At 33.4% G+C, this 13,114-nt stretch overlaps 1 protein-coding gene across 1 annotated transcript in view; it reads right to left on the bottom strand.

The window, feature by feature from the left end:
* The window catches only part of foxo (forkhead box, sub-group O), a 38,567-nt gene that overhangs the window by 6,377 nt on the left and 19,076 nt on the right, over positions 1 to 13,114 (bottom strand). Inside the window, exon 2 of the mRNA XM_015513244.2 lies at positions 89 to 387. Within this exon, the coding sequence (XP_015368730.1) occupies positions 89 to 387 (299 nt within the window). The remainder of the gene's footprint in view (positions 1 to 88; positions 388 to 13,114) is intronic.

Below are 13,114 nucleotides of genomic sequence, written 5' to 3'. Positions count from 1 at the left end.
CAAGTTGAGTAATTTACTCGAGTACCTTCATAATAATATTGTATTTTACGGGGACATAAACGAAAAGGTTTTAAAGAAAATTACCAACCTGAATTGGTAATTCCTGAGGGGTGACACGGGTATCATGTCAGAGTTTTCAGAAATCGAAGAGCTAGGACTAGGCGTGTTCTCGGGTTGCAGACCGTTACGGATGGCCTCGACGACCTTCTTGACGCGCCCACGTTTTTTCTCAAATTTGGGCGTCTCCATGGACGTGGCGCGGCGCCTGGACTTGCCGGTCGTCCGGCTAGCGTTGTGGTTGATCTGCCACCACGACGACTTGCCGGTGCCCTCGTTTTGTATCTTTTCGAACCGGCTGTGAAGTGACAGATTGTGACGTATAGAGTTCTGCAAACATAAACGTCCAAATATTAATTATGAGGTAGCGATGTGTGCACCTCTATGTAGTCTTAAGTCATTATTATTATATGCACATAATAGGTACAAGTAGCTGTCGGGTATAGAATGCGCGTCATTAAGCGCATGTTACACGCCCTAATGGTCATTTAACTGGATAATAATATGGTTATCGAAATAATCGACCGAACTCTAAACTATATATAATATTATGAAAACATAATGACGTGTGTAATATAAAATCACTGCAAACGCGTTGCATATATAAATATTAAAATGTTACGAGTTTTATTTTTCTCCCCGACATCTTGTGGTGCTTATCATAACGAAGTTTGGTATGGAAACGAGAAAGAATACGTCGAATTTCGAGATTATGTTAGTAATCTGTATGTAATAAACTAACAAGTATACCTGCATGTAAACATACTACAATCATAATAATTGTAAAATGTTAACACTGATCATCGTCGTCGTTGTCGTCGTCGTCGCCGTTAGCTGAACACTAAACGAAAAGACAAACCTTGACGAGTACTCCCACCTACGACCGAGTGGATTTCGGAATACAAATTATCCGTTTTAAAGTGAATATAAATGATGTGAATTATAATATGTATCGTATTAATAAATCATGCGTGACCGCCGCCGGTTTAAAATTTAAATCCCAACGAAATACAATATGGTAATCGGTATTACGATTTGAAATGTAATGAAATTAAATTAATTTTCAGTGTCCTCAAAAGCTACATTTCGCCTACGGGCTACGATATTCGTAGCATTGGCACACGGTTGACAATATATGTTATGACTTTATGAGCATTAAGCGTATCTTATAACACCGCAGTCGTCCTATTGCGATAGCGGATCGCCATGTCCTTTAATATACTCAAGGCTGAAATCTGGGAATATAATATCAGTATTATAATATCGAGTTACCTACACACGACACACGCGGTAGAACATCGTGAACCAATTAATTAGTCCGCGAAGTGAGGTGTGGATGGTACGAATTCTAGACATCGTAATTCTTATTTATAGGTGAAATATTTATATGTCCCCTGTACAGCCAGTTTAAGGTAAATGAAAAAAAAAATTCTCTGTGCAGAATATATTCATTTCGTATAATAAATTAAATTATTGTGCTTGTGTGTCCATAATACGACCTTCTGCATTCTTTTTTTAAATTTGATTAAGCTTTATTGAATACACGACAGACAAGGATGGAAGTATATAACGGGAATGCCGAAACACAAGTGTAATGCGTAGTAAGAGCAATCGTCCCGGGCAATGACAGTAGTTCTATAACAAGGGTTAAGTGAAAGATCAACTTTATAAGCAGTCTCTTTAGCCTTTATTAAATATTATTATTTATTTATTTACGTAGTTCTTTAAAACTGTGATCGAACGAAATAAATTTTACTTGATATAAATTTTACATGTCGGGAGGGGATGGGAGGGTAGGTTAATTTAATATAATGAAAAAATCAGAAATTATCAGGTCAAATTATAAATCACAGAATACAAGTTTATGTATGATAAAATATTCCATTTCGATTTTCGATTTGGTTGAGCTTATTCAAATCAAATAATTAGTTTTATCAATAAAGGTAAACAATTATCGATTGTTACCGAACATGAAGTATAATCAATTGTGTAATATAGGTCATAAATTAAACTATCAAATATGATTCAACAAGTGATTCATTTAATACATTTTAAAATATATTTTCAATGTTATTTAACTTAGAAAAATATTATATTATAATAATTTACTTAAGTAAACAGGAAGTGACATATCTCTACATCTACTATGCACTACTAATTTGTAATAATAATATTTTATAATTTATCTTCAAATTTTTAACTAAAAAGTTATTATTATTTATTTATTTGTATTTAGGCTTAAAAGGTTGATAATATTATTTAACATTTATATTTTAACTTTAAACATCCAAGTCTTATTTGCTTTTATTTTATTCTTAATTGGTATTTAAAAAACTCGGTAGTCGGTTTTTACTTGTTTCTTAAAAGTATTCATTGATAAATCACTACAAATTTGAACAAGTAATAATTTATTAGTAAAATAAATATTCAAACTTCAAGAAAAAATTAAGCTGAAAATACATGAAACCATTTGTAAGATGTTGGACAACGAATCTTTTTTTAAAGAGATATTTATAATAACGTTTGTTGACGAAAATAACAAAGTGTAAAAGAAGAAATAAGATGTTGTTGTTATACAAAAAATAAAATATTTTTAGATCTATTATTTTTTTTTTTAATTATCTCGGCATAGAAATTAATATAATAATCTTACATAGAATATAAAATAATAAATATATTGCAAAATTTAATTATGACTATGAGGTACACATATTAATTGATATTAAATTAATTGTATAAGTATTTTTCTCTAACATAATATTGTGATCCTCAAGAAATTGACAATAGTTTAATAATTGATAGGTATTGCCTATTAATAGTGAAATAAAATATAATCCAACAGTTCGTGTGAATCGCAAATGGAGTCATTCCGAAATTACTATTTAAAATCATAATAGTATATAATAATATTTATTTAGGTAATGGTAAAGTCAAGTCTTTTGCAAAGTTGTTTGGGTGATTTTTTAAAGAGTTATGGTATCATTGGTATCGACTGTAGTAATTTGAAGCAGTTTGTGCGGCTGTTAGCATTTTTAGGTCGGAGTGTATAATGTTTGATTTGTTATGTAGAATAGAGCAATGATTAGGCGGAAGATTTTATTCAGGTTTGATTTTTTTACGGATCCCCATATCTGGATACCGTACGTCCATATTGGTTTAAGGGGGAGTTTATAGAGATTAAGTTTTGTGCGAAGAGTAAGTTTCGACTTTGAATGCAGGATTTGTCTAAGTAAGCGTACTAAGCGTAGACGGATGTTTATTTTGAATTTTGTACAGTATATATGGCGTACCCATTTTATCGAAATGTATTTTAAGATATTTTATTGTATCTGAGGTTGGTATTATAATATTATTTAATGTTATCGGTGGGCAGATTCCATGTTTAAGTGTAAAGGTAATATACCATGATTCCGTTTCGTTAATATTAACTTTTCAGGTTTTATACCAAGATTCAAGTTCATGAAGGATATATATATATATATATATAGGTATAATTATATAATCTAATAACTAATAAGGTGTATAATGAACATGGGCAACTAATGGTTTTCATTTTTATATTTATAAAAATGTTTATATTAAGAATTTATTATACAGCAACAATCGAAATACTCGAAATACAGAAATACACATACATTACCTATGAAATTATGATATTAATAATATATTATATCAGAAATAATCGTAAATAAACTTAAATATTATGACAAAAACCACACTGCGTACAAGTTCTACATAAATCAGTCGAAAGCGATTAATATGTATTAAGTAATAAATTCATTGTATAAATATATTATTATTGATTAAAAGAAAAAATTAAGAATACTGTTCAATGTGCACGGCAGTATGAAGAGTATATGAATAACGATACATCTGTGATATATTTCATATTGAAACGCATTAAGCACGTCGATTTTTATTTTTCGACTTTAAGACCATTATTTAGACAATAAGTCGATAGAACTCGATTTTTTAACCAAAATTTACGCGATGAGAGACTGAAGCTTTAACTTACAACACGGTGGTAGAAGCCGAATTTGAGGGACGAGTACATCCGTTTACGCCAAGTCAAATTGGGCATTTAGCAAACCGGATAACAAAGTTTCGGCGAAATGAAAAAACTGCGTGGCTCGCCGTCCTCGTCGGTTTTTGTCAAGTACAACGAGTGTTGAGATGGTATAAAATTATAATTTACAACCACCGACCGATTTCACACGATTTCCTCGCTGTTGGAAACGAGATGTGCTGGATTCGCGCGAAATTCTATGTAACGACGATTGGCGAGCACGTGTGTGCACGGCAGCGCATGATACTGGCAAACCGGAGTGTGCCTGCCGCGCGCGAATGTGTGTGTGTGTGTGTGTGTGTGTGTGTGTGTGTGTGTGTGTGTGTGTGTGTGTGTGTGTGTGTGTGTGTGTGTGTGTGTGTGTGAGCGTGTGTGTGTGTGAGAGCGTGTGCGTGTGTGTGTGCGTGTGTGCGTATTTGGGGTGACGTTCATTAATAAAATCTATATTACAATGGATGCAAGAAAGAATCATTTTTATACGTCGCAGATATGTCGTTAAAGCTATGACGCGCTATGCGGCAACAACGTTGCACTAGGTTATAGATTTTATGTTTTTCTAGCATTCGTTATTTAAAATATAGTCATCGAAAACGCGTTAATTCACACAAAATGTCGGCATTTTAAGTTTTAATATTGTGCGTCAGTGCAAGCGCCCAAGACCTTGGAGCGGCCACCGACAAAACCGCGGTAATGCGGTGACGTAACATCCGATAAATATTGGCAAATCCTAGCGATTTTCTATATTCACCTCCGATGTACTTGACGAAATAATTATCGAAACCGTTAATAACTCGCAAAGGTTTTCGGAAGTGTTTGTTTGTTGGTAATTTTCTGCTATCCTACGAATGAGGTTGGAGCAAACGACAACGGAGAATTAATAGTTTACGGTTTTACATCGGTACTATGATATGACTCTGAAACGAAAAGTCGACAACGTTCACCAGCTATTCACTCTGAACAATATTATTATTATTATTAAATTTTATATATTATTGGGAGAACACGGAAAGTAACGAATTCGGCGTATTATCATATCATTATTAAAGCTAACAAATCGATTCTTGATAATTTCGATATATTTAATATGAAACGAAATAAGCCGTGTAAATATATACGAGTTCGATGTAAATGTATTGTATTATTATTAAATATTTTATTATCAAGTATAAACACGCCCAGCCGGGAATAATAATATTGGAAAAATGGTTAATTACGGGGACCGCCTGTTTTAATACCTGCAATAATATTATTATACCGATCGTGCGATATAAATAAATGGTTACTGCGAAACGATTTCGCTACGTCACACATTGATACATCCGCATTCCCTTCCCCGCGAAGTCGTACCAGAAGTAAGAATACATGTTATTATATTATAGGCACCGCCGACCGAGCAGAAAGCGTCGGTTTTCATCACACGTTGTCATACCCCCTCCCTTCATAAAATTTTTCGGTATATTCTATATTGTAGGCTACATGATCCTATGTCTTATTAAAATATAAAAATACAATATTTTGTACAAGATAAAATAACCAAACACGACGATATCAACTGCTTCTATTAATATTATTATTATTATTATTATTATTATTATTATTATTATTATTATTATTATTATTATTATTATTATTATTATTATTATTATTATTATTATACTACTACTACTATTATTACTACTACTGCAACTACTACTACTACTACTACTACTACTACTACAACTCGTCTACTCCTAATAGTACTACTACCGAGACAAACCGGTTGTCCTTCAGAGGCCTCGACCGCTTTGCGGGTCCGCGGCAAGCAGCGTTTCGTCATTACTACTGCCGTGGCGCTAAAATGTTCTGAAAATCTCGCCACCTATATATTATAGACGCGCGATCGACGACGACGACGATGACGACGACATGACTGCCGCCGCCCGTGGCGCAAGCTACACACAACTCCCCTCGGCGGTATGTCATTAGACTTGTCGGACAAGCATTTTCGAAACCCACTCGCAATCGCCAATCGGTAGAAATAATATTATATTAATACGTCCACATGACCGTGTGCTGACTTCAGCTGACAGTGTGTATAATAATATTATTAAGATAGGTGTGTGTGTGTGTGCCGGACTCACCACGGTTTCCATTGCAGATAAGGTACAAACGCGCGCGCCTACGGGGGTCATCCATTGGGTAATTAAGTCGCAACACACGCAACATATACATATTATACCGGCCATTAGACGACCTCGAGTAGTGTTTTATCAACATTTATTTTTATATATTTTGAGGTTGGGTGGATATTTTTGTATTAAGCATTTCTTCGATAACTACCTATTATGGAAATCGAATATATAAAATAATATGGATAATGGTGAATACACGTAAAATGCATACAAAGTATATATATAAATAGATAATGCACATTATTTTAATATCTATAGTAAAAATATTATCATGTACATAAGATAAACATTTCTTAATGGGTTTTATTTATATTCGCTTTAATTGGATTCTAAACTTAACCGGTATCCTAAATATAGAAGATGATGCCCTGCTATATAACATAATATGTGTTACTGTGTTACCACTTATAAGGTTATGTGAACGGAATTTCTTTTCATCGCTGTTCGATATGAAAACATAAACTAAACAAGGCGAATTCACTAATGGACCAATATCTTAGGGTACGAAAAAATTAGTTTTCCTAAACATTTAAATCCTAAAATTATTTACGGTAAAACTAGAATATTATTATTATATAGGTGTATGTTTTAAAAATAAAGCGTGCGTTCAACGGTCAGATACCTAGGTGAGTTAATTGGACGTTATAAGGTTTCAGGTGTCTAAACGAATCTGATTACAATATCTGTGCATTAAAATACATTTTAGAATATAATTTTGAAAAAAATATTTGTTGACCTATTGTTTGACTAATCCTCTTACTACCTACCTACTTAAAGCAACACATAAAGGTAATATTAAAACGGGACAGATGTGCAAAGATGTTAGGAATTAAAAACCAAATTATTTTCGCCGATCAGAACATCGATGAGTATATAAAACTGTTTGATCGATGATAAGTTTGCCGAAATTCTTTTAAAAAAAATCCTTTTCACTGCCTTCCTATCCATAATATGACGTATTCTTTGAATCTTCGGGGATCGTGAATATAAATGTGAATAATAAGAGGGAGTAAACAAAGACTTTCGGCATAAATATTTTACACGTGCATAAAATTTGATCAATAGACCCTTTTTGGTAAAACATGTTTCAGTTAAATGTAAATCATCATATCCACGCGATACTTTGCAACTCTATCCACTCATCCTGCATCTGCCACCATCCCGTGCGTTAATCTGAAGAACCATTGTCCGGTAATGGTGGACCAGCTGTTTCAAAAAATCATGAGAGAATATCGGGACAAAAAGGGACATTGGCAAACAATATTCCGCGCCCCCGCAACCCTTTTTGTGTAAAATTCCCAGCAAACGAATTTCTCACGGTCGCAATAGAGCAGGATGTGCACAAGCACGTAAATGCATAATAGTATAATACATATTATTAAACGCAAAAACTTGCAAAATGATAGAAACAATGCTCAAAATGCGTTTCAAACGCACGACGAGGGTGACAGACGACAGATCTCACGTGACCCAGATGCTTTACTGACATGAATGTCAAAATTGTAAATTATCAGGGAAAGTTAATTGAACCGTCTGAAAATCTGGTTTGAAATTGTACACTCAGTTCACAAAAGCCATGCTGTTGGCGATTTTCGTAAGGATAAAATTTGGTTTGATATTTTCGTTCGTCAAGAGGAAACCCAAAATTTGTTTACATTACTAAATCAAACCAAAGTACAAATAACTTGAACATTAAAAAAATTCTTGTTATGGTATAACCGATTAAATAATGGTCATATTGAAATTGCCAGAAGTGATCATTCATAAACGATTATAAAATGAAGCAAATAACATTTACACACACACACACAAATTTATGTATACATATATATGAAGGTATACGATGATCAAGGATACAACGCGACAGTTTTATGAACATAAATAGTTCTATTAGAAAAAAATTAAGAACAGAATATTTACATTATACACGGCAGTCGGTTACACTTATTAAAAATCGTCATCGTTACAAAATATTTTATTTTTACTATACCCGAAAATGTATAATATATTGTTCGAAACAGTTTGAAACCTATAATATTCTTTCAACTGGTAATATTAAATCAGATTATGTACTATAAGTATTTAAATGTAAATGTGTATAAAAATAAACTTAAAAAACAATATATGCATACAATTTAAATCAATTATATCAATGTTCGACTCGTGTCTCGACACGTTATAATGATAAGACGATTGGTCACATTTTTCATATTTAAGTGGAGCGACGAAACATTTGATACCATTATTATATTATTTAGAATAAATTAAAACATTATTGATTCAATCATACAAACGACAAACTACAGCAATCCACAGTGCTAGGTAGAAAATATAATAGGAAATCGAGACAAGATTTATCATCAGCTTTTAAAAAATAATATTACCAACGAGAAAGCTCACTATATATTTTGTTCTCGATTAAACAAGCACGGCCATATTGTATATCAGTGTAAAATTTACGTACAGCAAAAAAAAAGAACTCATTTTAACCGAGCCCATTCTCCTTTCTATGCTCTCACTCACTGCGGGCTCATATACGTACAGGCCATCATTTATACGGGTATGCTCTATCGGACACACGGATCTGGGAACCGGTTAGGTGGAATCGAAATTAGATGAGTATATTATCAGAAAAGGATATCAATAATTTAGAATCTATAATAAATCTGGTTATTATAACGCACACATGTATCATTTTCGTTTTTCCCCTCGGAATATATTTTCTAAATTGTTATCTCTTTATGTTGGGTTTTTTTTTATTATTTCATACTTCCAGTTATCGTATGGAAGGTAACAGGATGATGATAATAATAATAATAATAATAATAATTCGAAGAAAAAGTATAAAAAGTTAGAAGTCGTCTTCATCGTCGTACCTACTAGTGGGTTATTATAATTATTTTTGATACCCGTTGTGGGCAGCCAGCGGCAAGGTAATTCTGATGAATAAAAAACGAAACGTATCGTGTAAGACGCGGCCATCGAGGTCTTTGACCGTCAAAAATGTTTATTTTGCGACTTGAAACGCGTTTCACGTTTATTTTCTTTTACTCAACTACGCACGCATATGAAGACTAGGACACTGTGTAACAAACGATTGGCAGATGCTGTTGATGACGTCGTCCGCCGCAATGGCGATTCCGAAATCATACGAGATACTATTATTATTAGTATAACATTATTATTAATTCATGATTGTACAATAACTGACCAATCAGGTCCAACAATATAATGATTCAAAGATTTAGAGATTCAGAAAAATTATGATAATAATAACACTTTTTGTATAATATCATTTCGTACTTTATTGTTTATATCCATACTTTTTTGTTAATATTATTAAAGATTTTAATCTCCAAACAAGACACTGTATACTGAGAAAATATATTGCGTTTTATCGTAGGAAAAAAGCGTGGTTTCACTGAGCTAGAATTCTGTGAGTTTTAAATAGAACACGATTTGGAACAACCCCCAAACATAATGTTAATAAAGCATATATGTCTGTAGGAGTAACTATAATTTAGTCTGGCGTGGAAACGAATAAAATATTGATATAATTTTTAAACAAAAAATGATGAAAACTACACGTCGAAAACACAATTAATATCAAGGCTAGATACTATAACTTATTTTAAACACTAAAAACGATTTTACTTCATTCTATGAGTTCATTCAATAATATATTTCTGAAGAGCATACGTAAAAAATCTATTTTCAATACAATAACATCAACATAAACAAATTTAAATCAAAATATTACCTAATACCAAACCAATGATGTAATTATTAAAACAGTATGCCGCAGGAATTTAATTCATTATTTAAAACATGCACACCATAACAGTTGTTTAATATGAAAGTTGAAAATCTAAATTTTATATTCACGTTATTCCAAAATATTATACAATTTTATAGTAATGACTAATGAGTAACCATAATACGTGTGCGTGTTTGTGTGTATAAAATATAAATGCGAATATTCCGAAACACGCATAATATCCAAATTTTAGTCAGAACGTGATTTATCAACGTTTCGAAACTATTCGTTTTAAGAAAAATATTCGTAAAAAAAACCTCAAGCGCGAGGTGGTTTCTTATATAGGTTATATTTCACGGAATTCCTATTGAACAGACCTGTAACCAACCACCAACACGTGGGTCATCGGCCGATTTTTCGATTAAAAAACGCGTACAAAACTATTCAAAGTGCAATGTACGTGCTGCTGCAGCACCGACTACGTCACACACACACACATACATACACACTTCACTGCTAAACAAGAGACGAGAGAGGCGTGTTTCGCAAACTTATTAGCGCCGTTCGATTGATACATGTTATCATTTCGGTTTTTTTTTTTGCTTTATTTTAACATTTTTATTCAACTCTTTTCATTCCGCACACTCTTTCACAGGACGTCTATGGGTCTCTTAGACCGGCTTTTAGTCCGTTTTCAGGACCCCGCGCGGCATTCTACATGACTGTAATATAATAAATTGGGTTCCCGGATTGAGTAAGCGTTGCGGTATGGCGTGGTTTCGCGGTGACCTGTGCCACGGGTGAATTCGATTTCATGTGTACTTACATATTATTATGATATAGATGGATGGACATTTAATATTATTATACTACGGTCGGCGACGACTCGTCCTTGCCGCCTGCAGATGTATTTTAGGAAAGTCCAGTGTTAACATCAGCGACAGCGACGGCGGCAACGGCGCCAAGCTAAACCAGACCGACCAGTTTCAGACGTCGTCGTCGGTTTCTTCCTCTCGGGGTGTACACTTTACACACACACACACACACACACACACACACACACACACATTCATAGTGAAATGATTATAATATATACACGCGCATAATATTAAGTTATATCGGTTATCTCTGGTTTTCGTATAATATTATTTTCACTGTTATAAACGAACGTGTGCCGGTCTAAAAATAAACGCGAGGCGTGTACGAACACGCGTACGCATTTGAACCGAGCGAAGAAGGTGCGTCGGCGGCTCACCGACCGATGTAGGCCGCTTCTTATGTACCTATAAAAGTATTATCGGACTATAAATTACCTATATTATCATATTTAGCCGTATCTCTGATATTGGAGAGCGTTGAAAGCCTAAGCGAATCGACGCCTTTTCTGTAACGGAAAAAGTTCCATTACTGATCGATTCGTTTAGTGTATAATATGTTCGGGATAGGATCTCAAATAATATTTATATTATATCGAAGAACACACAGACTTCGAGAAAAATCTGAGTTCAACATTGATACTAATATTATTATAAGTATAGATTTTAAGTGCGTTGGTTCATCTATGGAAATTTAGAAGCGACCCTACTAGTCAACACCACGTTGATGCCTTCATTGTTTTCTTCGTTTTTTTTATCATGTTATTTATTATGACGGTGCCGCCGAAATTAACGCGCACATTTGTATAATCCAGTGTGATTTAATACAATGGTTCAGCGCTCAAAGTCGGTCGTAATTCTTGAACGTCCAGCTAGTCCGACGAATTAAATACACGTCATGTACAAACGATAAGGCGGCGTTGGAAAACTTTGAGTACTAAAGGACAAATTAAACGACAAATTTCAATGATAATAAAATAATATTTTTGACTCGGGATCGACACACACGATGGTACGTTGTATTTTAATAATAATATCGTGTTAATGAACAAAATATAGGACAAAATAAAATAAAACAAAACAAACATTTTTTTGGCAACGTGAGTTTTGATAATTTCCAACACGCCATTTCTTTCTCGACACACGTTCTTGCGGACACATTTAACACTATTACAAGCACACGCACATTTATATATATATTTAGGCTAGTTATTTTTCACGAAAACGCCTACGTCTCTATCTTGTCTCCTACATTAAAAATGAATAGTAAACATATTGTTTTGCTATTTTGAGAGTTGGTCTGCTAGGTAAGTTAAACTTTAAGGATTTTAAAGGAAACGACAAAAAATTAGGTTTCTATATCATGACCCGATACCGCGGAAATAAAAATATACAATTTACACGTATTCACTGTTCATATTGTTCATTAATCATTATCATTATATAATAGCCGCCCAGTCTACACAGGACCTTCGACTATAGTACGTGTGAAAATTAATGTGTTCATGACGAATACGTTATCACATTAAATAGTTAAATACCAACCTTAAAATAACATGAAAATATTAATTATAATAATAATAATGATGAAAAAATGAATTTCCTTCGTCGTCCTAAGTAAATGCATCGATTATATCAATTTTAAACATTTATTGAAAGTTATGAAATGAGCTTAAGAGAACGCCTCAAGAGCATTTGTTGTCTATGTCTGACAATCGTACAACATGACAAATTGTACGTCTACAATAATACATTTAACAGTGTAATTTCTAACATTATGGTGAATTTACCTCTTACAAAATTTAAAAGCAGGTCATCTTGGAGAATTTTATTAATATAATTATTAATAGTTTTTTCATTCGAACTAAAATTATTTAGAGTCCTTATTTATATACGACAGCGATAGTATCGTTTCCAAGTATTCGGACGGAACGCAAAATTTGTTGTATCAGTGGATAGTTATATTGGGAGAATTTATAACCATTTAAAACGCGCCAAGATTCTCGATCACCAGTGGTCTGTTCGCCTGCAGAATAAGAAAAAACGCAAAAATTGACGAACGATATATCCGATGGACACGGTGGCAAACACAAGCCAAATGTATGCAATGATTTCAATGTCAGCGGAGAATATTATACCTGGCTATTACATAGCGACGACAAAACATCCAGTAATCGCGAAGCATCAA

The sequence above is a fragment of the Diuraphis noxia genome, unplaced genomic scaffold (assembly GCF_037042655.1).
Source record: "Diuraphis noxia isolate RWA-SAM2 unplaced genomic scaffold, SU_Dnox_SAM2 contig0002, whole genome shotgun sequence".
In the NCBI taxonomy this organism is placed as follows: Eukaryota; Metazoa; Arthropoda; class Insecta; order Hemiptera; family Aphididae; genus Diuraphis; species Diuraphis noxia.
This window is presented reverse-complemented; position numbering and strand designations above follow the sequence as displayed.